Below are 26,414 nucleotides of genomic sequence, written 5' to 3'. Positions count from 1 at the left end.
TTTTAGAGCTCGTCTGCCAACATCCTTTGCCCCGTGCCATGACCTTTCATGACACGCGTCTCCTGGTGGTTATTTTGGGATCCTATTCCTACCCGAAGTATTACTACGGCTAGGATTAATGGATGAGGTCGGTCAGCACAAGCCTTTGCTTGAAAAAGGCCCCAAAGCACATGTTCCTACATGAGGGTGAGGAGCTGGTGTACAGAGGACACATACATCACCCCTATTTTTAGTCGGCGACGCATTCTAGGACCGCTGAACGTGGCAGATCACGGCAACCACACCAGACAGCATTCTCCAGGGGGACAGTCTGGGCACGTGGGTTTTGAAAATGTGTCCAGCACAGATAAAGGGGTACAAATGTGGGTGTGTGTATTGTTGAAGGGGCGAGAAAAGAGGGACAACCATAAGCTGAGGACTTGTCACTTTAATTTTCTTCAGCCTTGACCTCTCCCTAAATCTACAAACCGTATGAGAATCCACGCCTGTCATGATGGAAGAGCAAAGAGATCAAAGCCCTTCAACTGCTCAGCGTCCCTCAGCAAAGCATTTCTACACAGAATCTTAAAAAGGAAAACAGAAGTCCCCTTGTGTCAAACATAAGAACGACACATAGGTCCAGGGGGGAAGAAATCCCTCCTCTGTGAAGAAGGCATCTCTGTGTTCACACTGTACTCTCTGTGTCAAGACGGTGTTAACTAGATGGCCGCATGAATGAGACCATTTGAGACAACAACAGCTAAACTTTATTGAACACGGCTCTGTGACAAGCACTGTTCCACAAGATCTGCATAAATTAAATCACTGAATGCTTTCAATGAACCCATGAGACAGGTGCCTGTAACGTCCCCGTTTCAGAGATGAGGATACGGAAGTGTAGAGAGGTGACAGGTGTCTCGTCTCAGGCCAAACTGCCCTTAAGTGAGAGCCACACTCAACATCAGGCACTTGGGGATGCAGGCTTGATGCTCACGGAGTGAAGAAATGGGTCTTCTGCCTCTGCTGTATCCACGAAGAATTTGAAGGAAGGGCTAAACTTACTATTGTGGCCTGAGTTGTATCCCTCAAAATCCATGGGTTGACGTCCTAAGCCCAGTCCTTCCTCATGCGACTGTATTTAGAAACACCGTCTCAAAGAGGTACTGAAGTTAAGATGAGGTCTTTGTGGCAGTCCAACTACGGTCACCCAGCCTGCTGGTGTCTTCCCGAGGAGAAATGGACCACATGCACGTGTGCACACCGGGACCCATGCCATCTGCAAGCCATGGGAAGACACCTTAGAAGTCAGCCCTGCCAACACATTGATCTTGGACTTTTAGCCCCCATAACTGTAAGAAAATAAATTTCTGTCATTTAAGTTGCCCATCTGTGATCTCTTATTACAGCAAAACTAACACCCTCAGTGTTACAGTGTAACGTGAAAACCAAGGAAAGTGCATTTGGTTCAAATGAGTCAAAACAAATACATCAGTTTGAGGCAGGTCGTTGCTTCCCGTCCGTGGAAAATGGGTTGACCAGTTAGTTACGCAACTTGGACAAGTTCCCAAACAGATAGGAGGTGCCATCAGGACTTCTGATGCCCAGACAGTGCCACCCTTAGAAGGTCTTCCATGAACACAAAGACTGAAGAATGTCTCTTCCCTTCGAGCTGGGGGAAGTCCCTGTCTGTGGATTTTTCTTTTTCTTTCTCTCTCTCTCTTTTTTTTTTTAAGGGCCACACGTGGCATAAAGAAATTCCCAGGCTAGGGATCAAATCAGAGTTGTAGCTGTCGGCCTACACCACAGCCATAGGAACGCCACATCTGAGCCTTGTCTGTAACCTACACCACACCACAGCTCACAACAACGCCGGATCCTTAACCCACTGAGTGAGGCCAGGGATCAAACCTGCATCCTCATAGATACTAGTCGGGTTCATTTCCACTGAGCCACAATGGGAACTCCCTGAATTTTCCTGTCTTGGGTATTTCCATGTTCTGAGTAAAGTCCTTCTTTACTATACACTCATCACCTGTCTCATATTTTAAAGTTATACTAAAAAGAAAATAATGAGGATATAAAAATCACCTGTAATCCCACTACCCACAGATAAATGCTATTAATAATGAATGAATGGATAGATATATGATCTTTATATTAAAGTGATATCTTGATGTGTACAGAATTTTTTGTCCTTCATTCAATTAACATTGTTTTAAGAGTTTTTCCCCTAAGGCATTAAATATTTTTCAGAAAACATGATTCTAATGGCTTCATGATATCCCTTTCAAGAGCCTAAACAATATATATATATATATATATATATATATATATATATATATATATTTTCTTTTTGCTTTTTAGGCCCGCACCTGTAGCAAATGGAGGTTCCCAGGCTAAGGGGTCAAATCAGTGCTGTAGCCACCAGCCTGCACCACAGCCATAGCAACACCAGATCCTTAACCTACTGAGCAAGGCCAGGGATGGAACCTGCAACCTCATGGTTCCTAGTTGGATTCGTTTCAGCTGAGCCACAACAGGAACTCCTTAAACTATACTTTATTCAACATAAACTCAGTACTGGCAAAGATACTGTGAAGCAAGCACTCTCCTAAATCACTGGCACAAGTAGAAAATGTTGTAGCCTTTCTAGAAAGCAGTTTGGCACTATAGATCAATATTATTCAAAAAATTCATCCCCACTGCTCCAGTAATGAAAGGCAAAAGCAAAGAGTAAGGCCTCACCCTTCTCAAAAATCATTGCTGGAGTTCCCGCAGTGGCACAGTGGGTTAAAAATCCACTTTGGAGACTCGGGTTCGATCCCTGGCCCAAGAACTTCTGTATGCCATGGGTTGTGGCCATAAAAAAAAAAAAAAAAAAAAAAAGGAAGAAGAAGCCATTACTGACCATCTTCTTTAAATTGCATTCCTGACATCTGGCTTTGACTAGTAGGATAGAGAGACCTCAGCCATTCAATATGGACCGCAGAATCACAACTTAGTAATAAGCCTGGACTGTCTCCTGAGTTAGGCTAGTCTAGACTTGCCCTAGGAAAGTGTAAGGCCTTGAATGGGTCAAGCTGATCCCCATGTAACTTAACCACTGGCCAAAACAAAGCCTCATGCTATTTAAAGAAGCAAAACAAATCCAGCCACTCAACAATCTGTAATACTCAGCTTCCAATAAAAAATTATTAGACATTCCAAGAAACAGGCAACTCTGATCCAGAATCAGGAGAAAAAGTGATAGAAGCAAACCTAGAAATTACAGGGATAATGCCCGTAGAAAATAACAACAGTGAAACAGCTACTATAACTATGTACAAGTATTTAAAGGAAAATGTAAATATAATGAGAAGTGGGAGACATTTGAAAAAGAATCAAATAGTTTATTTCTGGCCACAATGAAATCAAACTAGAAATAAGTAACAGAATGATGACCGGAAAATATCCAAATGTTTGGATCCTAAATAACACACTAAATAACCCCCGGGTCAGAAAGAAATAAAGACGGAAATGAGGAGTCCCCATGTGGCTTAGAGGTCAAGGACCGGACTCTGCCTCTGTGAGGAGAGCCTGGGGCCCCTGGTTGTAGCGGGTCCCAGGTGCGGCTCAAACCCGGCGGGGCGGCAGCTGCAGCTCCAATGTGCCCCAGCCCGGGAACCTCCATGTGCCGCAGGTGTGGCCCCCCGCCACGGAGAACTAGAAAGCTCTTTGAAGTAGCTGAAAATAAAAGCACTAAATGTCAAAACGTGTGGGATACAGTTGGAACATCTGCAGGAAACGCTATAGCACCAAATGCACAGAATAGAAAGAAAAAGATCTTTGATCAGGGACCTTCACTTCCATGGTCAGAACCTTGACAAATAAGAGAAAACTGAACCTAAAGTAAACAAAAGAAAAGACATAACCTCAGCTGACCCACCACAAACAGCGGTGGAGCCGAATTAAACAATCCTGTAAACGCTCCCCAACCACCCGGCACCCGGCACCCGGCACCCGGCACCCGGCACCCGGCACCCGGCACCCGGCACCCGGCACCCGGCACCCGGCACCCGGCACCCGGCACCCGGCACCCGGCACCCGGCACCCGGCAGCGCCGCCCTCGCACCCAACAGGGCCGCGCTGCCGCCCACTTCCGGCCGCCGCTCCCGCCCACTTCCGGCCGCCGCTCCCGCTCACTTCCGGCGTGGGCCTCTGCCGGGAAAAGGGTGCTGGGGACAGGGCTCGTCTTTACAGCCGCCTAACAGAGGTCCAGGAATCCATCGTGCAGCCTTCCAGGTCAGACCCGGAATACAGTTCACACAGCGACTGGTTGTTAGCATGCGCAGCCCAGGGGCCCACGGACAAACCTCGGGGAGCCCGGGATGCTTACCAAGCACGCGGACAGGCATTCCAACGAAACCATGCGGCGCGTGGTGAAGCGGCGTCGGCCAGAGGACCGTCAAGGCTCGCAGCACCCGCACCATGTCCTACCCGCAGGCCTTTAAGGCCGAGCAGAGAAGAACACAGCCTGTTCTTTGAAGCTTTGCAGAACAGGCCTTGGGACGTCCTAGAGTAACCGCAGCCAGGGTGATGGGAAGACTTCACCTCCAGTCCGGAGCCGTGTTCGCGCAGCACCCCGTGTTCGTTAGACGGCATCTGGGCACACACATTATTCACCCGCGTCCTTACCATTCTGCACCCAGCTGTCCTCAAAGTCAGGGACCACCTCTCACTCACCTTGCCATCCCTAAACCCTCCACCCTGCCATCACTTGATAAACGTCCTTTAAAAGGCAAGCGAGAAGCCCTAGAAACAGAAGGGGATACAGATAACCCCCAAAGGGATACAGCCTCCAGACTCAATAGAAAGCAAAACAAGCCTGCAGATCCAAGTCGAAACCAAACAAAAGAGACTTATTATCTCCTTCCTGAGTTCAATGCCATTTTTAAACATTTTTTCAAAGGACTTGTTTCCAGCCTTCAGTTAGCATTCGGGTGGGACGAGGTGTTATCTGAAGCAGTCTGCCCATCCTTCTCCTGGGGTGTTCTGGAAGAAAGCAGAGGACAGTGACTTACGACGTGGCTCTGTTCTCAGTTCCTGTGGAGTGACCCCAGCCTGAACTCAGAGGTGTTTACAGAGGATCAAAACCTGGATGCCCCAGCCCTAGGATGTGGTGCATGTTATACAACTTTCCAGCAAGTGCTAAATTAGCTGCATTCAGTTCCAGATGGCTAATGACTGAGAAGTGGAGAGGCGACTTCAAGTGGAAATTGTCTCAATTCTCAGTCGATATCACTTCAGTCTTTCCTGGGTGGACCCCAGACCCACCCTCATCTCCTCCCTCTTTGAGGCCCAGTTTTTGTGTGGACCGCAGGGTCCTGAAAGCAGCGTTTGCTGGATGGCCCAGTAGGAAGGTGGCCCCTGTTGGTCACCTTTCTTAGACTGTGACTTGAGGGCTTCTCTGTTCCAAAGAGCAGAGCCAGGGCTCGAAAGTACAAGCCCAGAGCAGAGAAAGCGGAGGACGAGCTGAGCTCACAGGACGAGATCACGACTCCACAGGGGTGTCCCTGCTCACTGCGATCCTCTCATTCCATCCATGCCCTCAGCACGCGCGCACACACAGCACACACACGCACAGCACATGTGCACAGCCACACACACAGGCAGACACAGCACATGCCCCAGCACACGCACACATGCACACAGCACTCGCCCCCAGCACACGCACACATGCACACAGCACTCGCCCCCAGCATACGTGCACACATGCACACACAGCACTTGCCCCCAGCACACACACACCCATGCACACAGCACTCGCTCCCAGCACACGCACATATGCACACAGCACTCGCCCCAGCACACGCACACACATGCACACAGCACTTGCCCCAGCACACGCACACACAGCCCCTAATGGCCTTCCCGGTCTCCACCTTCCTCGGGAGTGTTTCGCTTTTCCTGTTTTCTTTTGTTAGCACTTTGCCTTCACAGAGACTCGGCATGACTTCAGCGCAGCTGGGAGTGCACTTCACTCTGTCTTTGAAACACAAAATACCCAAATCATACTTCCTTCACTTTTTCCAGTTAAATGCCACATCCTGTGGAACCTGTTACCTGACCCTAGAAACGAGAGAGCACACATCTCTAAGCCATCCTACACGAGGCCCGGCAAGGAAGAGCTCAGTGCAGGCCTGGTGTCCCCACGCCTCTGCTCTGCAGGCGATGATGACAGTAACGCTGCCATTCGCCTCCATCGCACCTCCTGTTAGACGGCGGGACTTCGGCATCGATGGGTCTGAAAGCACTAAGAAAAGGCCAAGGGCTGGCCCCTTACAGGCAAAGCGGTAACAATAAAAGACAATGGAAAAGGAGCAAACACTCCTAAGAGTGGGGACTCGGGAAGTCAGGCAGTGCAGACAGGGCACCTGCTCTGCCGTCAGACGCACCTGGCTTGGAACCCTGTTTGGTCCCTTTCCAACGGTCAGATATGGGGCAAGTTGTGTAACTGCTCTGAACCCCAACTTCCTAAGCTTAGAAAGATGTTCAAAGGCTCGTCCTAGAGGATTTTCTTCACCAGGGGGTGAGATGACCTTTAGGGTATTTGGCTCAGGTCAGTGCCCTTCCCTCTCCCTGCAGAAAGAAGCATCCATGGTGACAATTTCCAGCAAAAGCCAAAGGGTTGGCCCGTCTGTCATCACTGCATTTTCACAGGCTCACCCGAAGTTGCTCATGTTCAGGTGTTTCCTGTCATCTCATGAAGATGCCCAGGTGCTCTGCAGTTGCCAGCTTCAAGGGGAACACGTGTCAGTGCCTGTGTGCAGCTGGGCCTGACTCGTCCCACCCACCAAGATATACACCCACCACCAAGACCCACACCCCCAAGACCCACACCCAGCCCCAAGACACACAACCTGAACGAGACCTCACAGCTTGAAAGGGCAGGACTCACAGTTAGACATCTCTCCCCTGTGTATCCATAGCCAGATGGCCGCACTGTGCCTAAAACCCAGATCACTCTGTCGCGTTCCCCATCTCAGCATCCAGACCTCTTCCGCAGTGGCAACGTCTAGGTCTCAATCCTCTCCGCACCGCCCCGCCTGAGGCCTGTCATTCATGTCACATTTACAGGACTGAACTGGACCCTATCTTTGGCCTTTGGTGTCACTCCCCCAGCAGCATTTCCCAGAGCCTCAGGAAGTTCAAGCCGTGAACACATGTTGTCTTCAAATTGACTGAGTAGGGATCAAACGTGCAGACTTGCAGTCAGAGCATAAACACATCCTGGGGCCATAAGGTGTAGCATGGTGACTGCAGTTAATGAAACCACCCTGCATATTTGCAAGGTGCTCAGAGACCTGGAGAGAGCTCCTCTCCAAGAAAACCCAACACCGTGATGATGTGCGATGACGGATGTGAACTGGACCCACTGTGGTGACCACTCCCAACACGCACAGATGTCGAGTCACATGTTGCACACTTTTAAGTGTTACGTGCAACATCATGCCAATTACATCTTGATGTTTAAAAAGTTAGACACAACTGCAAAAAATAATTTACTGTTTAAAAACAACTCTTTTGTTTGAACGTGAAAACCTGATCAAAGGAGCGGGGACAAAAAATGGCAAAAAAAAAAAAAAAAAGAAAGGAAAAAAAAGAAATCCTGGGACTAGCCTCAAATTGCTCAGATGCTTTTTATTTTTGCCATAACCTTGGGCACCTCAGCCACGCCCATATCCAAGGCTCGGGGACACCTGCACACGTTACACGGGGGTGCCCCGTGGTGCCTGAAGGGCTCCCTGCTGAGCAGCTCCGCTGTGAGGGTGCCTGGGGCGTGGCTGGCAGCAGTGGCTGCCTCAGGTGACCCAGTCGAGGGGCTGGTGGTGACTCAGGCAGGGCGCTATCTCCCTACCTCCAAGCTCCTCCTCTGCTCAGACACACCTCTTTCCCTTCAGAGGAAACGGGAGCAGGCTGGGGCAAAGGCCCAGGAGGAACCCTTGCATTCGTGACCTCACTCCTTACAGACTCTCGGGAGGAAAGTGGGATCCACAGGGCTGAGAACGCAAATAAGCTCACATTTACAAAATACGTCAGTGCAAACCCACCGTGGGCTGTTAAAGGGAAGTCAGGAAGGAGGAGCAAGGGCCTGGACTTGAAGTTGAGGCGGATTCATGGAGGGCAATGCCGCGTCCTCCCTGGAGAGAATGGCAGATGCTCTGCTCTACCTTTCTGCTTGCTTGTCTTTAAACGGGGAAAAATCACTCGCCCTACAAGCTTCTTTCTAAACTGGTGGGATCACTAACTCTATCATCTATTTATCTATCTTTCTATCATCTGTCAGTCTGTCTATCAGTCTATTTATCATCATCTGTCAGTCATCTGTCCGTCCATCTGTCATCTGTCGGTCTATCTGTCATCTATCAGTCTGTCTTAGTATCGAACTGGCTAGTCTCTGGTAGGAAAACTCAGGCCCCATAGCTATAGCCATGCCCATGGGCCCCAAGCCTGAGGCCAAGTGTCAGCGGGCATTAATCCTCAGGCGGGGTGTCTGTATCGGGGAGATCCCTGGGGCAGTTGAGAGCATGACCCCTGATTGGGACAACCCCTCTATCTTACAAATGAGGAAACCAAGGCAAAATCTCACCTGGCTTGCTGGCAAAGCTGTCATTCCACCATAGACAAGGATCTGACTGCTTTCGTGGATGTTTGCTGGGGCCCCAGTGCAAAAGCCAGGATACGGGGCTGGGTGTTTCTTATAAAGCACATCATCTATGCACCATCAAATGACTCTAGAACTAGAATTCATCAAGTCTAAAGAATAGAAAATACTCACTAGGGAAAAAGTCCAGCTCATTGCATGCTAGTTGTTGTAAAGTAAAGGTAATGGCAGTGCCCACAGTGGCCATAATTGTAATTTATTAAGTATTTACTAGGTACCCGGCATCCTGCTGAGCATGAAGCATCTCATGTCTTCTCTGACACAATCAGCCCAACTGCCAGAACCCTTATTATGCCTAGTCCTCGGTCCTGCAAAGAGCTGGCACCAACCACGGCCTCCGTCTCTGGGCCGGGTCCACAGGTCTGCTCCTCCGCCCGCCCAGATCAGCTCCCTTCTAAACTCTGAGTGTGCTCCATGGGGTTTACGTGGGCAATTGAGGGACAGGTCATCTCTGGAAACAAAACACACAGAAGTGAAGGTTAATTCTTCACCCTTGACTCTGGAGCCAACGCATTTGATAGTGACTGATAATTAATATATTTTGTGTTGCTCAAACATGTCTGGAAGGCAGAGGGCAGGGCGGGGTGGGGGAGGGGCCCTCCAGCCCCTCCTTGGACATGTTCCCGTGTTGTCACAAACAAGCCGTTCCCTGCAAGGTAAAGAGGTTAGAGAAGCCTGGCTTCCTGTGGACAGGGGCCAGGGGAGGGAATAAACACAGAGTCCCCACTGGATACCAGTGCCCTAAAAAAAGTGTTTCCGAGCACTTGCTCCCAAGGCCATGCCTGCTGCTTTCAGCATAAATTCAGGGGAGACCGCGTGGTGTCCGAGTTGTGTGCAAAGTGGAGAGAAGAAAAACACGCTCCATGACGCATTCCAATTTTGTGGATAAAGTGTAAACTCTTTTACAACAGAGTCAAGGGACAGCCCTGATTCTTAAACCAACGAAAGTCTAGTCGACCTAAGAATTCAATGCAACCTGTGGAGTAAGTAGTTTTTTAAGGTTACACGAGAGGCTGGGAGTTACAGGAGGCCGCGGCAGGACGAGCTCCTAGAGACGTTCAGTCTGAAGATCACAACCGGCGACCCCAGAATCTGTCTTCTTTGCTTTTCCCAGGATTAACCTAGGTGGTATTTTAACATTACTTCAATTCATTACTAACATTTTAAAAATCGAAAGATTTCACATGAAATTCTGGATGCCTGGTACCTCTTTAAAATGAGAGAACGAGGGACCCCCTTTTTCACGTACCAACTATTCAGCCCTCCCCCCAGAATCCCTGCCATCCCAGGCTGGGGCCGGTGTCAGCTGGCAATAAGCCTTGGAATGGCATTTTGTGAGCCTTTCAGGGCCCAGCCCTGTTACCTTATAGATGAGGAAACCCAGGCAAAACCTCAAGTGGACTCTGTAGACGGAGTCCCCGTGCCATGGGCAAGGCCATCTGCAGACGACCCCAGCTGACCTCTCTCGCCACTTCTCCAAAGGAATTCTACAGTCTGGCCTCGCTAGATGGGTCCTCATCTGCCCGGTCAAGGCTCGGTCCGCTCTGCTTCAAGCGTCTTTTCTCTTGTTCATCCCACTTCCATCCTCGCGCCCCAAGCTCGGAAGTGTGCACGGGTTCCATTGCGTCCACTTCAGCAAGAGCCAGTAGCGCCCCTCGAGGGTAGGTCAATGGTAAAGTCCTCTTTATGTCACCAGTGCCTGCCGTGGTGCCATGGCATATCATGAGCTCTGAATAAATCTGAGCTTCAGAGAGAATAAACCATTTGTCTTCAGACGCATAGGTAATTGTATTTCTAACATAGAGTTGAACAAAAACAAAAGGAAATTGGCTCCATGAGAGACACTCAGACTGATGAACTATCAAATAAATGACACCGAAAACCACCTCCGTGACAACGCAGTTCTAACCAGGCCAGGTCTTACTCCAGAGCAGGGACTGCCTGTTCAATGCGGTTCCTAAGGTGTCGGAAGAACCCCACAGGCCTAGACATCTTCCCCAGCACCTGCCAAGGCGCAGAAAAGTCCACTATATAAACTCATTTGCCATAGGGTTTTTTGCTGTCAAAATGGGGCACTCCTTCCCCTCTCCTCTCCAAGAGCCAGTACACTGGGCAAATCTTAGAGGCTCACGCAGCTTCAGTTAAATTATCAACTACTTTTCTATCTGATGCATTTATCTTGGAATATCTGGGTAAGTTGTGATAGAGCTAAATAAAAGTTAAGTTCCAGAAGGGACAGGCCCGAGTGCCTAAAGCAAGAGTAGGCACTGCTGTTAAGGGCAAGGCTTTCTTGGGGCCAGACGCGTGGGTCCAGCTCTGCCACCTGCTCGGTGGGTGTCCTTTGGTTAGACGTTAACCCTCTGCACCCCCATGTCTTCGTAGAGATGAGAAGCAGTGTTAACAAGAGGATCTACCTCGGTGGGGCCCAGGCGTCAAGGGAGTCAGCGAGGAGCCGGCCCTCCCAACGGTGCCTGACACCCGGCGAGCGCGCGCCACAGAGGCGCTGGCTTCTGTCACCCTTAGAGAGAAGGGCAGGAAGCGCAGCCCTGAAACGGACGGCTCCAGTTTTACCACCTGCTGTCTCCTTTCCCCGCTCACCAACGAAGGCGCCAAGGTCTGGAGAGCGGAGCGGTCCGCCCCGCGGGCCCCACGGAAGAGGCAGAGGAAGGGCTGCTGGGACCAAGGGAAGCCGAGAGCGAGCTCCCGCCTGTCCCCGTTCCAGGGCCGTGAGACCCGGGCCCTGGGGGACTTGGCTCCCAAGGCCCCCCAGGCCCCACGGCCACGCCCCCGCGCCCGGGCGTGCCTCTGCCCCGCGGGAGGACGAGTCAGCGCGGGGGGACGGGAAAAGTGACAGCATCGGCCTGCGCCCTGCGCGCCAGCCTCCCACGCGGGGCGGGCGGGGCCGTGGGCCGCGCTCGCCCCGCCGCCGCGCGCGCCCGACGCCCGCGCCTCCCAGCCCCGGCGGCGCGCGGTGGCCCGGCCCGCTCCCGGCGGCGGCCGCCGGCCCCCCGGAGCTGCATGACGGAGCCCTGAAAGCCTTTCTCCAAATATGGGCCGGGGCTGGAAACGTCCTGGCCCCGCGGCCCCGCGGCGACTCTGCGCGCGCGCGCGCCCCCGCGCTCGGCCCTCCCCCCGCTCCCCGCGGCGCGGACCCGGGTCGCCGTCCCCGCGGGGGTCGCGGGCGCCAGCCTCGGCCTTCCCCGCCGCCCCGCCCTCTGGCTGTCCCTGCGGTCGCTCGGGGTGGGCTGCGGAGACCCCGGACGGCCTTTCGCGGTCACGGTAACTCCTTCTGTCCCTCAAGGCGACTGTGAAAAGAGGGCGCCGAGGACCTGGCTCTGGGGACAAACGCAGGGAAGGGCAGGCGCGCCGTTCAAGGCAGCGGTTCTCAGGGGGGGCTCCCGGGCCCCAGCAGCCTCAGCATCACCTCGGGGCTTCTTGGAAAAGCAACTCGCAAGAAATCGTGGAGTGAGGCCGCGGGGGGCGGGGGGGGGCGGTCGGTCCTTCACCCAGCCCTCCCGGTGGTTCTGATGCGGGCCCAAGTTGGAGAAGCCCTGGCCCAGGACGAGGAAACCGGAGTGGCCAGATTTAGGGTGATGATTATTCTCAGTTCCCGCCAGACAGTGAGCCCTTCTTTTGGTGACCCAAAATTCCCTGGCAGCAGCGGCCAGAGACGTTCCCGTCGCTCAGCCCAACGCCAGGAGCTGAAAGACAAGCAGCGCCTTCTCAGTCGCTTTTTTACAGTCCAAGGAAACAAGGCTGCCCGTTCTTCCCTCCTGGGCAGCGGCGGAGGGAGGGAGGGAGGCGAGAGAGCCCAGAGCCGTGCAGAATTGGGGCCCGAAGACACTTACCCGCGACGTTTGCACTTTTGCCCTCCGATCTGTCAGCGGGACCCGATCTGCCGCTCTCAGCGGAGGAGGCCAGAAGGCGACGGCATGGCTGGGGTTTCTGGCCCCAGCAGGGCGAGGAGCGGCGGTGCCTCTAGCCTGATGCTGCCGTCTCCCAGCCGGCGCGCCGGGACCTAGGATATGGAAGGCTGCGCGCATAGGTTTCGCCCGTCTCTCCCGCTCCCCCACCTCCTGGCCCTGTTTGGTCCCACTTCCCACCCCCTCGCACAGCACAGCACAGCACACCCCTGCTGTAAAGGGCAGCTGCGGGTGAGGTACTGTAACTTCTCCTCTGGGGCAAAGCATCTCTCCAGGAGTCCCCAGGTGGAGTCCCCAGAACGGATCCACGCACACTTGTTAGAACTTTAATCTGATTTTCAAAGAAATCTCTGGAATGGTTGTGTTTGAATGCTGTGCGGCAGACTGAATCTCTTCGAGCACCCCCCCCCCAGCGCCCCGAACTTCAATAAAGGAGCAAGGTGCATACAGGAGCCAGTTGGATCATCCACTGCGATTTTATTTTCAATTATGATAGACAGATTGCGTGAAAAACAAGGAATTCCAAAGAATTTCCTGCTCTGGGAACAGAAGTTAAGTCTATATTTAACAACATTTGAAGCTGTCAAGAATGCTTTGTGGTTGGATAACAGAGGCAGAAAAATGTTAAAAACGCAGGCTACTGCTATACCCAAATATGGAAATATTGTTACGTCTGGTGTCTGATTCACCATCTGGAAATACTTACAACCATGAAGTCAAATAGAAAAGACGCCACAACAGAAGCCAGGAATGGTCCCCTCCACCTCCCCGCCCACCACCCCCGCCCACCCTGCACCGCGCCTACTCACCCCCAGCCCCAGTCACCTCATCAGGAAGGCAACAATAAGGACACTCTGACACAGGGAAAAACAAATCCTTTTGCTAAAAAAACTGAGAATTGGCTAGAGTAGAATGCAGGGCCCAGAGCACCTGACCGTCTATTGTCCTGAAAAGCAAGTCCCCCACCCCACCCCCCTGCCACAAAGCAGCAGAGATCCTACTCCCTCTCGCAAAAGCCTCTTAGACTCAGGAAAGAGCACTCCTGAATGAATGAGACTTAACTCCTTCCTGCCACCGTTCTCCTCACTGGAGACTGTTTTCATTGCAATAGCTTCTCCTGGTGTTTAGGAGTCCTTCACAGAAAAGCCGGGTGAAGGCCTTCTTATGCAAGACTGCTGGGCAGTCATTTAGACTGGACAGCGGGAGCATTAAAAAGGACAAGGAGGTCTGGAGCAGTATAACAGGGAGGCCGGCATGATTACTGTGTGTGTTTTATGAAAATGACACAAGAAAATAGGTTGGGAAACTGAGGGAAATTAATCAATCACACGAGCGGGGCGTCTGCTGTTAAAGTGAATCGCTTCGTGGGGGGTCTTCCCCTGGGCGGGTCGCAGGAAGACTAGGGCCTTAAAATCCGCCGGCTTTTTCTACTACAGAATAATATATCCTTGCCCTCTCTCGTTTCTCTGGAGAGAGCAAAGCATTGCACTTCGCTTGAAATGAGAGGCTTCTCAGTGGGCCCAAGGAAAGGAGTTGCAAACCCCGCAAAACTTTCAGTGTTGAGGAGTCTGCCTTTTCCAGAGAACCGCTGGGCGCAATGCGGCTGGAATCGGGATTGGCCTTGCCCTCTCTACGGGTGACGCTCTCTCCGCGGGGGTCCCCTCCGCCTCGGGCTGGCTGCTCAGTGAGCGTCGCTTCCCGCCCCCGAGGGAGGCTGGAGGGCTTACCCGGCCTCCCGCATCCGCGAGGAAGCCTTAGGTCAGCCTCCCGGAGATCTCCCTGCGTCCGTTTCCTCTCGGACTTCCAAGCCAGCCAGTGGGCTGGAACTACAGTGGGAACCTCCAAAAACAAACAAGTACGACGTTCGGGGGGGGAGGGGGGAGGGAGGGGGAAGACCTCTGCCTGGGAATCTGCCAGACGGCGGGGAAGTTGATTTTTCCCCCCTTCTCATTCATAAATGCCACTGCGGGTATTAATTTGCGATACACTTAGCCTGGCTAATAAACACCATGCCAAGACTTTGGGACTCGATCCGAGCACGCCTCTACGACGTCCTCAAATAGATCCCTGGCTCCCAGACGCTGCCCTCCCGGTTCGCCTCTCTCCGTAGATAACTTGACTCTCACCTTCGCTGTAAACAAGCAAACAGCTCGCTGCCTCCCGGGCGGGGGCTCCGGGGCTGCGGCTCAGCTCGGCATCCCCAAACAAAACGACTTTGTTCCTCCCTCCAGGGCCTCCCACCCTCCAGGTCCAGGCAAAGTTCTCAACTCGCCCCCCCCCCCCCGCCCTTCCACCACCCTCCCCAATAGAAGTCGTTATTAAAAGTGGAAAAAACGGAAGATTGTTTTCTTGACGAGTCCAGGACCAAAAAAAAAAAAAAAGCCAGGGAGCCAGGGGAGGCGCTTGGCAGGAGCCCGCGCCAACCAGCATTCCTGAGATGTTTGAGAATTCTGGAACGCGCAGACGGGGCCGACGTCACTGCAACACGCGGCGCCGCGGCCGGCCCGTATAAAAGGCGGCCCCTGGGCGCCGGGGCAGACCGCGAGCAGAGCGCCCCCGAGCAGCTCCCGCGCCCCGCGCTCCTCCTCGGGAAGCACCTCGAGCTCGAGACGCCCGCAGCCCGTCCGCCGCGCACCCGTGTGTCGCCGTCTCGGCCTCCGCGCTCGCCCCGACCCTCCTGCGCGCCGCGATGAGCTCCCGCACCGCCAGGACGCTCGCCCTCGCCGTCACCCTGCTCCACTTGGCCAGGCTGGTGAGTTCCGCGGCCACCGCGTCCCTGTCCGCTCCCGGCCCCTCCCCCTTGGCCCAGAGGGCCCGCGGCCGACGGGGCTAGGCTCGGAAGTGCGGGGACGCTTGGGGGGAGCGCTTTCTTTAAGCCCGCGCTGGAGACGTGCCGGGGCCTCCGGGGGGACGCCGCCGCCCGGGGTGGCCGGGCTGGCCCGGCTCAGGCCCCCCCCACCCGGCGCCTGGGGGTTCCCGCCGCGCCGCGCCGAGCCTCACGCGTGTCCGCTCCCCCCTGCAGGCGCTCTCCACCTGCCCCGCCGCCTGCCACTGCCCCCTGGAGGCGCCCAAGTGCGCCCCCGGAGTCGGCCTGGTCGGGGACGGCTGCGGCTGCTGCAAGGTCTGCGCCAAGCAGCTCAACGAGGACTGCAGCAAGACGCAGCCCTGCGACCACACCAAGGGGCTGGAATGCAACTTCGGCGCCAGCCCCACCGCTCAGAAGGGGATCTGCAGAGGTAAGATGCTTTTGGTTTGGCCCCTTTAAAAGAAGGAATAGTCCCTGTAGTCCAGAAGTTTAGTAATTCTGCGACCATGTATGGTGATGCTTTGTTGTTGGTAGCTTGGCAGAAAGGCACATGATTTCAGCAGTCTGGAATGCGATTCAGTGTGTCTGGGCCCAGCGGAAAGCGCATACGGAAAAGTGATTCCTGACTAACTTATTGTTCTGGTCTGGAGTCTCCGGGGAATTGGAGGAAACTTTACCATAAACTGAGTTGAACAGCAGAAAATATGTGTGCGTTTCAGGCCGTCGTTCGGAATCCTAACTTTATCCTCTTCTTTTTTTTCTTTTCTCTTTTTTTTGGTGTTCTTTGCAGCTCAGTCAGAGGGCAGACCCTGCGAATATAACTCCAGAATCTACCAGAATGGGGAGAGTTTCCAGCCCAACTGTAAACACCAGTGCACATGCATCGACGGCGCCGTGGGCTGCGTTCCGCTGTGCCCGCAGGAGCTCTCCCTCCCAGACCTGGGCTGCCCCAACCCCCGGCTGGTCAAAGTCACCGGGCAGTGCTGCGAGGAGTGGCTCTGCGACGAGGACGGTGCCAAGGACCCCATGGACGACAGGGACGGCCTCCCGGGCAAGGCGCTGGCCTTCGATGCCTCCGAGGTGGAGTTAACGAGAAACAACGAATTAATTGCCTTTGGAAAAGGCGGCTCCCTGAAGCGGCTCCCGGGTAAGTGAAGACGGAGGTTCTGAAAAATCTAGTCCTAGTCGGAAGCCTCAGAGAGATGAGCACTTCCTTGCACGTGTGTCCCGTGCCTCTGAGAAATCTCTTCTGTGTCTCTAGTTTTCCGAGCGGAGCCTCGCGTTCTCTACACCCCTCCTCTGCTCGGCCAGAAATGCATCGTTCAAACCACGTCGTGGTCCCAGTGCTCAAAGACCTGCGGAACTGGCATCTCCACCCGCGTCACCAATGACAACCCCGACTGCCGCCTGGTGAAGGAAACCCGCATCTGCGAGGTGCGGCCGTGTGGACAGCCGGCCTTCGGCAGCCTGAAAGTAAGTGCCTGCGTCTGCGGGGACGGCTCTGGGCAGGCCTCTTCCCGGGCAGGGGCACGAGGTCCCTGACGTCCCCGCTCTCCTCTTTCCTCCAGAAGGGCAAGAGATGCAGCAAGACCCGGAAAGCCCCCGAGCCGGTCAAGTTCACTTACGCCGGCTGCTCCAGCGTGAAGAAGTACCGGCCCAAGTACTGCGGCTCCTGCGTGGACGGCCGCTGCTGCGCGCCGCAGCAGACGCGGACCGTGAAGATGCGCTTCCGCTGCGAGGACGGGGAGACGTTTGCCAAGAACGTCATGATGATCCAGTCCTGCCGGTGCAGCTACAGCTGCCCGCACGCCAACGAGGCAGCCTTTCCCTTCTACCGGCTCTTCAACGACATTCACAAATTTAGGGACTAGATGCTGCTCGGGTTTCCAGCACAGGGTGGACAAAGCGGGGAGAGAAGGGTGTGAGCGCCCCGGAGGCGTGGGTGGGTGGGGGCGGCGGCGAAGGGGCGCGGCGCTCGGCCGGGTCGGGTCGAGGGTCGAGTCTAGGCGTCGGGAGCTGCCTGCCGCGGCGCACGCGGCGCGGACGCTGCCGCGATCGCAGATACTTTTGCTTCGTAATATTGGAGCACATGTTCCTGCTTCATTTTGGAGCTTGTGGTGTGGATGACGTCTGTTTCTGTTTGTAAATTATTCGGTAAAAGCGTCGTTTTCTCCAGGCTTTTTTCCTTGTGGGTCTGCAGGGGTGAGTGAGGATGAGCTGGACAGTTGAAGGAAGGAAACGGGAGGCCCCCCCAGGGCGGCACTCCGTGAGTGTCCGTCAGAGGCAGCTATCTGCACTCGAAACTGCAAACAGAAATAGGTGTTTTAAGACTGAATGTTTTTATTTATCAAAATGTAGCTTTCCGGGAGGGAGGGGAAATATAATACTGGAATAATTTGTAAATGATTTTAATTTTATATTCAGTGAAAAGAATTTATTTATGGAATGAATCATTTAATAAAGAAATATTTACCTAATATCTGAGTATATGGCATTCTGTATTCTTAGAGACGGCCCAGGGCCACTGGGACCATCCAGCCTGTGCCTTCAGTCACAGAAACAGGATTTGCTGAGGACCTGCTTTGTGCCAGGAGCCGTTCAGGGGGCTTGGGCTAGAGCAAGGAACTAACCTTCGAAAATCTAAGGAGGTTCGCTTGGATATATCTTCAGTAGAGAAAAGTCTTGGCATTTAAAGCAATCTGTTTTAAAAACAAGTATGGACCACCAGGCATTCTACGAAGCACCGAAGGAATCTGACGCTAAGTTTGTGATTTAAATAATAATGCTTTATTTTCATAAGAATTCAAAGCCCCCGGATCTCTGTCACCCCTGCTCTTTGAGGTGGGGATAGTAGAGTCATTTAGCATTTTAATCTCTAGGTAATTGCCCTGGTCCCTTCCGGAGAGGAGAGAAACAGTCCATGGCTCAGGCAGCCCACCACTGAATTGGTGGGCAAGATGGAGAATAGCTGGGAGTTCCCATGGTGGCGCAATGGTTAACGAATCCGACGAGGAAACATGATGTTGTGGGTTCGATCCCTGGCCTCGCTTGGTGGCTGGGATCCCGAGTTGCTGTGGCTCTGGCGTAGACTGTAGACCGGCAGCTACAGCTCCTGATTCGACCCCTAGCCTGGGAACCTCCATATGCCGCGGGAGCGGCTCAAGAAAAGGCAAAAAGACAAAAAAAAAAAAAAAAAAAGAAAAATTTTTAGACTCTATCGTCAGTTTGTTTTCACTGAATGAGCGCAAAGTGAGGACTTGTGCTAATCTTAATAAGCTGGAGATTAGGTAAACATACCATTAAATGCAAAGGAATGCAAGGAATTTCAAGCACTTTTCCAAGAGCCAGGACCACACTACCCACCCCTCCCCTTCCCCTTATGACATCCTTTCTATTGAGGCAGGAGGGTTGGACAGAACCGGCCATCCCCACGTAGCGCATCCTCCCACAGAAGGCCCTGAGCCCTGGGTCCGGGAGAGGTCGAGGAGGCCGGGCTATATGTTTGCGACCCCGTCTCTGCAGAATCTGCATCTTTAGAAAGCGCCGACAATAAACCTTTTATGGAGCGTTTTCCTTTCGCCGGCCCTCTCGGCTCCTATTCACATCCACAGTGAACTATTTCAGTCTGCACTCAGCTAAGAGGGCCCTTGAATTTTGAGGCAGTCAGAGAAGTGCTTTAAGGGCGGCGGAGGAGGGCTGCTCCGGTGTTCTCAGATAGTTTAATAGTGACGCTTTATTATTCACAATAGCTTAACAGTGACGCTGCCTAAGCATCTGTTCTAAAGCCCTGCGAGTGCACACAGGTTCCTGTAAATGCAGAAGTGAAATTCCTGGGCAAAGGCTTCACTCAGACCTCTCTGAAATACTACAACGCCTGCCTACCGAGGAGTCAGTTTTTCTTGCCAGAGGCATTCCAATTTTAAGGTATCTGGAGATTAAAACTCCACCAGGCTCAGTGTTGAATGCCGTAAAAATTGCCAATACAACAGAACATGTAAAACATATGTATGAAAAAGTTGTGAGGATTTTGTGGTGCAGTCTTGTTAAACAGACATCTAAATCCAGAGCAGAATGTACGCGTTGCATTCCCAGGCACCAAGCCTGAGATGTTGTCTTCTGACACCAGAGTCCAGCACACTGCGTCTGACACGAAGATGGAGGAAGATGGAGGAGCCGTACGCAGAGACCTGTTAAGTATGCAGGGAGGTGACATCTGGCCAGTTACGTTCAAATGTGAAACAAACCTGGGTCTGTGGGTCTTTAATCTCATCATGGGAAGTCCACTGAGTGATACACAGGTGCTGATTCTAATTTAAAGAAGAGTACTCAGTAAAAAAACAAAACAGGAATAGATGCAAAATATGTCCATTGTATTGAGCTATATAGAGAAAAGGAGTGAATACATTAAAAGTAATTGAGAATGAAATGATACAATCAAGAAGACATCAGTTTTATCTATGTCTGGAATGGAATACGGCCTACTTTAAATATTGAGAAAACAAAATAAAAATTGTGCACTGTAAAAATGAAACAGAAGGTGCACATATAATACATACATTCCCTCTACGTACAGTAACGATCTTACATTGTAATTACTTTCCAACCTAAAAAACCCTGGTGTTGTCAAGCTGTCTTTTTGTTTTTGATGGAGACGTAAGCATTGAGAGTTATAGGGTGACCCCAGAATCCTAGGAATTTGGTGCATTTTAGGCAATATTCTATGGGCCATTTAGCAGTAGACTAAGCGGTCTCAGGGTGACGAGTCCCACGTGCCCACAGGTGCCGTCCATGCTGCGGGGATTCAACTGCCACAGTATGGTTCAGTTACTTTACCAGTAGAGAGACTGGGTCTGATTAGAGCCCAGTCTCCTCTCTGGACATCTGGCACTACCTGTCAGTCACGTGAGCAACAGCAAAGGTCCAGGAGGCCCGAATGAGAACAAGGCTGTGCTCTGGGCTGGGCGGCGGGTGATGCCGTGGGAAGAATCTGGGACCAGAATCAGGAGACACGTCTTTTACAGCAACTCTGCCATTAATTTGCTGGGTGACCCTGGGCAAGTTTCTGGATTGTTCTCTTGTTTAAAAATGGAATAGCTTCCTACATTTTTGTCACCAAAAAACTGCTTGTTTTTGGCCATCCTGCAGTGTATGGAGTTCCTGGGCCAGGCATCAGATCTGAGTCACACGTACGCCACGCCTGTGGCTGCAGCAAGGCCGGATCCTCAACCCACTGTGTCGGGCCAGGGTTGGGCCTGCATCCAGGTGTGGCAGAAACAGCCTGGCTATTCGTCGTGCCACATCTGAAACTCCAAAAAAAAAAAAAAAAAAAATCTTTTTCATGTCCTACCTTTGGTGCAGTAACTCCTGTACCTTTGAAATTTTGTCTTCCCAGGTAACAGAATGTACGGAGCGAGGGCTGCTCAGGTCTTTCTGTGGGCAAAAGCCTCCGAAGATGTAGTGTCACAGGGCCGTCTTTACTCTCTACGGCAGCCCTGGTTATAGGACGCAGCAATCCCTGCCTCTCACAGCACATCGGTCCATACTTCCCTCTCCCTCTTCAGGCTCTTCATGAAGTCCCCGCCCTCTGTTTTATTCTGTGAAACAACGCACATTGTGAAGCAGGACGGTGATGCTTGCCCCCTGTGAACAGAGTGGACCTATTTGTGACGGACGCCACTGGTCGCGGGCCTTGCTCATCCGCGTGCTCTTATAAAAAGCAATTCAAGGAACGTTCTCAGATGCGTTGGTCCGTACTGGACAGCGCTCCTACGCGCCGCTCTGAATTCTGGATTCTGAATCTGCCCTTTCTTCGTCTGGAGCAAACATCCAAATCTAAGGCCCATCATCTCTTGCCTGAATTATTGAAACGGTTCCTCTTGTGGCACATCGTGTTCTTCAGAGTGGCTGCAGCACTGGCTTCCAGCCCATGTTCCTTCTGCCACGTGACCCTCTTGCTCCTCCATCAACAGAGAGGATCTCCTTCCCACCCGCTTAGAGCTGGTGGGTGCTTTGCTTTGACCAATGCCTGTCTAGGACGTAGGAAGGGATGCATGTGGTGCTGGTTCCAAGAGTAGCACTGGCGAGGAGCGTCTATGCCCTTTCTCTCAGAAATGAGCTTCCGCGTAAGAAGAGTGCCCTGAGGCCAGCAGACAGAGAAGCCCGGGACACGCGGACAGGCCTGAGGGGAGGAGAGGCCACATGGAGAAGAAGGAAGGTCAAGGCGCTTTTGGTAACACACGTGTATGACGACACCGACTTGGAAGTGGACCCGCCAGCCCCAGCTGCCTCACAAGCTCACGTCTTACAAATCGGAGATGAGCTGCCTATGGGGTCTTTCCCAGAATCCCTGACTCATGAAATAATGAGCAAACCAATATGATTATTTTAAGGCCCTAAGTTGCAGGGTGCTGTTTGTTACACAGCAGTGGGTAACTGTAACATCGCTGGTTTCTATTCTTGCTCTCCAATGATCTATTTTCCTGACAGGAGCCAGCTTAATTCTTTAAAATGTAAGTCAGAACAGGTCAACTGGTGACTTTAAGGCTTGGTGGCTCCCCCTACTCTTGGCATAGATTCAGCTCCATGCTCGGGCTCTGCCTCCTTCCTCCATTTATCCACGCTGTGCTCCCGTCTGACTTTTCCTCTTTGAAAAATGCCCATTTCTTCCTCAGGACCTCGGTATTAGCTGCTCCTCTGCCTCCAACGCCCTGCTCCCTGATCTAAGCTTCTTGTCATGCAGGTCTCAGCACTGATGCTATGTCCTCAGGGGCCTCTCATCCCCGCCAAGTCTAAAATAGTTCACGACACCAAAGCTGACTGATGTAAAAATTTTTTTTCTTTTTATGGCCACACCTGTGGCATATGGAAATTCCTGAGCCAGGGGTTGAACTGAAGCTGCAGCTGCAGCCTATGCCACGGCCACAGCAACACCGAATCCAAACTGCACCTGTGACCTACACTGCAGCTGCAGCACTGCCAGATCCTTAACCCACTGGGTGAGGCTAGGGATCGAACCTGCATCCTCGCAGAGACAACAATGTCAGGTCCTTAACCTGCTGAACCACAATGGGAACTCTGATTCGAATGTTCATCAGACCTAAAAAATACCGTGGCAGCAACATCTAGTCTGGTGTTTGACCAGACAAATGGGCACCAGAGTGCAGCCCAGTTAACACATAAAATTCACCATCACAGTACCTGTGGAGTAAGATCTTTTTGGAGAGAAGCAGCTCGCATCCACTCTTTAAAATGGAGCGTGTTTGAGCCATCAGAAAGCAAGAAGTTTGTGAGTTATGCTAGGATTCCTCTGGGCCGGTCACTGTCATGGTGCTTGTTCACGCACGGGACAAGGGCTGCAGTGTTTGGTCTGTATTGACCAGGTGCATTGGGGCATCTCACGAGGCTTCCTAGAGCGCCAGCACCAAGCTCCACCCAGAGCTGGCAGCAGCCGTCTCAATGGGAATGGCTGTGGGGGCGGGGAGAGGACGACCCTTATAAACACCAGAGAAAAGCCTCTTCCGAACCTGCGTGAAAGGGGTTGACGCCATCCCCTGTTGGTACACACCGCAGACAGAAAAGAGTGCTCCATCCTTTGGTTCGTCGTGGAATCCTCATTGAAACAATGACGCCACTGCTCTGTGACTGGCTGACTCTTCCCACCAGCCTGTCAGTTCCTTAAAGAGGCTTGTCAGTGAAGGAGTACCAGCTAAGAACAGACTGAAAGTCGTCGGAGAGCCAGCTTCCCAAGCATCCAGATCTTCGCAAAGAAGAAAAAGCACCTCTGGTCTTGTGGCCCCCAGTCTTAAGCTGGTGGCTCGGAGCCGGACGGAGCCAATACAAAGTTTTGTTCAGTCTGTATAGGGTTTATAAAAACTGGGGTTTGTTGCCAATATTTGAAAACTGATTTTTTTTTTTCTTTTTTTATCCACCTTTCTGGCTTCTTTTGAAAAATTCACAGATCTGGCCACAGTGGACCCTGGTGTCTAGTTGCCACTTTGCACGTGCTGGGAGTTGCATTGCAGCTTCTCCCCTTGGGGCGGGTACTCTGCTTTCCCCCGGGGAGGGACGGGGAGGGGATAGGCGTGTATTCTTGGGGCTGGGGGCGCGGAAGAGCAGGCAGCGATGTCTTTAGAAATCGAGGCTCTTTCAAAAAAAGGCACAGCGAAAGCACCATCTTCGCTGTGAACTTAGGTCTGGAAACCCTCTGTTACAAGCCCGGGAAAGAATAAAGGTGACGCTTCATGAAGTTCCGTCTGCTGTGAGCTGCACATGCGTCCCCGGCCCTGGCTTCCTTCTCCCTTCCAGGCTGTGTATTTCTGTGGAGAAGTGTACCTGTTCCATTTATAACATCCCGTCACATTTTCCTACCAACCCTGGATACGTTGATCAAAGCTGTACACCACATCCTGAACCCCTGCTGCCGTTAACCGGCTATTTTTATAGTAACCAAACAGCCTTCCCGCGAGAACCATTGCAGATACACCCCGGGGCTGCTCTAGAATTTCTTTTAATGACTCAAAGTTCTTCCCTCAAGTGCTGTCCCCGAAATACTGCTCGGCTTTCAGAGGGGTGTGTTGCGCTCGAGAGGGTGAGGACTCTCCTGAGCAGTCAGAATCAGCAGCAGCAGAGCGGAAGGGAGACTCCAGCGGCCTTATCCTCAAGCTCACCCCTGACCGAGGCATTGGGGTGCAGGAGAGCACGGGGGTCACAGCCAGCCTGGGCTGGTTCTCGGTGCCCGCGGGGCTCCTGGGAGGACTTCCGCCAACGGGTCTGCTCCGGGCGAGTCAGCATCCCCAGCATCCCCCAGTGAGGCTGACGCCCTTCTCCGCAAACAGGGTGACTCAACATGGCAACAATTTGGGTCTTCCGTGAGGGAGGCCGGCTAGCCTAAAAAAGAGCTGCTCATTCATGGAAGGAGCTTAAATTCTGGGCTCATGAGCAAAATTTTCAGAGAGGTCCCTCCCATGTTCCAAATTAGTTTGTTCTTGGAAAGGAGCCCATGCCTTTAATTGGCTTCCTGCAGTCAAAATGTTACTTGGCCTTTTAAAGGGTTCTCTTTAATGTTTGGATTCTTTTTTTAACAAAAGAAGGCACAGTTATGCAAATTTAAATGGATAAGAAATACAGAATGTGAAAAACAGAGGTCTCCAGCAGACCCCTATACACACACACGTCCCCACACAGCTGCTCTTAGGTGCGCAGTGTGGATTATACCTGTCGACCTGGTATTAATTAGTAGTATTATCATGAACAAAAAGAGCAGACTAGACACAGAGCTTTTCATGCCTTGAAAGTCATTTAGGCATGGCAGGCAGTGCTCCCGCACTCACTGTGATGGTTTTTATTTTATTATTATTATTATTTTTTTGTCTTTTTAGGGCTGCACCTGCAGCATATGGAGGTTCCCAGGCTAGGGGTCAAATCAGAGGTGCAGCTGCTGGCCTACCCCACAGCTGTGGCAATGCCGGGTCCTTAACTCACTGGGTGGGGCCGGGGATTGAACCTGGGTCCTCACGGATACTGGTCAGATCCGTTTCCACTGAGCCACGACGTGAACTCCCTTAACAGTGTTACAGACTTTTATTCTCACGCCCCGTAATTATTTAGGAACTCCCATGGGCACCACCGATGCCCACCTCACAGCCATCCCCTCGGCCCCTTGGCTCCCTGCTTAGCGCCCTGGTTTATGCCGGTGTCTGTCCTCCCTCATGGGCAGGGCAGGGCCCCTGGCTCCCAACAAGCCCAGGGATGGCCCTGCGACCGACTGGCTTAGCAGGATGCTCTTGTTTCCTTATCGGCAGTGGGCGGAGGCTTGATCCTGATTCAGATACTCTGGGAGGTTTGCTCAGGAGGTTGCGGGGAGGGGCACCTGAGAGAGAGGTTATCTGATAATATAAGGGACGGGATGGGGGAGGAAAAGCCTTCCTTCCGGGCTGGACTGCGTCTCTCCTGAGCCCAGGATGGAGGCATCATGGGCCTGTCGAAGGCGGCAGAACAAAGGGCAGCCCCTGAGGAGGGCACCGGGCTGCCGCCCACCTGAGCCCGGCCCCGCCCACACCTCTTGTTTGCTGTGATAACACGACGCCTATCATTCAGGCTCTTTCGGTTAAACCAGCTAACTGCTAGAGCTACAATCATCCTAACAGGTGCCTTCACACTTGGCCCTTTTTGAGGCCTATGGACTCTAGAAATGACACAGAGATAACCACTTCCAAGGGAGAAGAAAGCGCTTTCAGATGTGAACGAATGACCCGGCAAACAAATTCTTGGCAGGAACATCATTCCTTCCTTCATTTACCCAACATTTACTGAGCATGGAGCACTTGACAGGCCACAGACCAGCAAGACATGGGTGACAAGCAAGAAACAATGAGACATGGTTCCTGGCCACAAGGATGTCACCTGCAAATAATTCTGGTGCATCGTAACAGCATCAGAGAAGCTAGGAATACGAGGGCAGGAAGGGTAGCTGGGGAGAGCTCCATAGAGGACAGATGTCTGAACTGGGTCTCGAGGGATGAATAGGAGTTTGCTACTTGGAATTGCCCTACAAACTGGAAAACACCAAAGTATTTGAAGCCTGGGCGGGGGCGGGGGGGTGGTGTTATCAGAGTCCGCAAAGTCGTGGCCTCAGAAAAGATCTGGGCAGTTCCAGCCATTTCCCACATTGGTTTTGGGGGCTGTTAGGAAAAGCAGCCCTCAGCAGGGACCTGCTAACTGGGACAGGCCTGTCTTTCCACAGGACTCACTTTTGGAAACCCCCCACTGCCGCAGCAACAGGAGCTGCCAGCCCACAGGGGGAAGCGGCACTGGCACCACCAGCCCCAGACTGGAAATCAGTCTGCTTCCCCCACATGACAGCTTCAACGTGACACGTTGATTCAGGGTCCAGCCTCGGCCCGACCCACTGGTAGGTCACCCGAGGAGGCCCCAGTGGCTACTTGGACCCAGCGGCAAAGGCAGAAAGCCCAGAGAGAAGTGGCCTGGTGGCTTGGGCACTGCC

General features: G+C 52.7%; 2 protein-coding genes across 5 annotated transcripts in view; one reads left to right on the top strand and one right to left on the bottom strand.

The window, feature by feature from the left end:
* Nucleotides 724–26,414, bottom strand: part of ZNHIT6 (zinc finger HIT-type containing 6) — a 111,461-nt gene continuing 85,770 nt past the window's right edge. Inside the window, exons 10-11 of one of the 4 annotated variants that reach the window (XR_002343009.1) lie at nucleotides 4,355–5,010; nucleotides 724–1,328 (exon numbers count right to left, since the gene is read on the bottom strand). Coding sequence is in view for 2 of the 4 variants with exons in the window: in XM_021088553.1 (XP_020944212.1) it covers nucleotides 23,619–23,727 (109 nt within the window). In the remaining 2 variants the exon portion in view is untranslated. Of the gene's footprint in view, nucleotides 1,329–3,343; nucleotides 5,011–22,422; nucleotides 23,728–26,414 lie in introns of those variants that run through there. The other 3 variants (XR_002343010.1, XM_021088554.1, XM_021088553.1) reach the window with 3 other exon arrangements.
* Nucleotides 15,114–17,889, top strand: CYR61 (cysteine rich angiogenic inducer 61). Its single transcript, XM_001927740.5, has 5 exons — nucleotides 15,114–15,358; nucleotides 15,629–15,842; nucleotides 16,203–16,559; nucleotides 16,674–16,885; nucleotides 16,981–17,889. The coding sequence occupies exons 1-5, from the start codon at nucleotides 15,296–15,298 to the stop codon at nucleotides 17,281–17,283; spliced, it is 1,149 nt and encodes a 382-aa protein (XP_001927775.1). The 5' UTR covers nucleotides 15,114–15,295; the 3' UTR covers nucleotides 17,284–17,889.

Source organism: Sus scrofa, chromosome 4, assembly GCF_000003025.6.
Source record: "Sus scrofa isolate TJ Tabasco breed Duroc chromosome 4, Sscrofa11.1, whole genome shotgun sequence".
In the NCBI taxonomy this organism is placed as follows: Eukaryota; Metazoa; Chordata; class Mammalia; order Artiodactyla; family Suidae; genus Sus; species Sus scrofa.
This window is presented reverse-complemented; position numbering and strand designations above follow the sequence as displayed.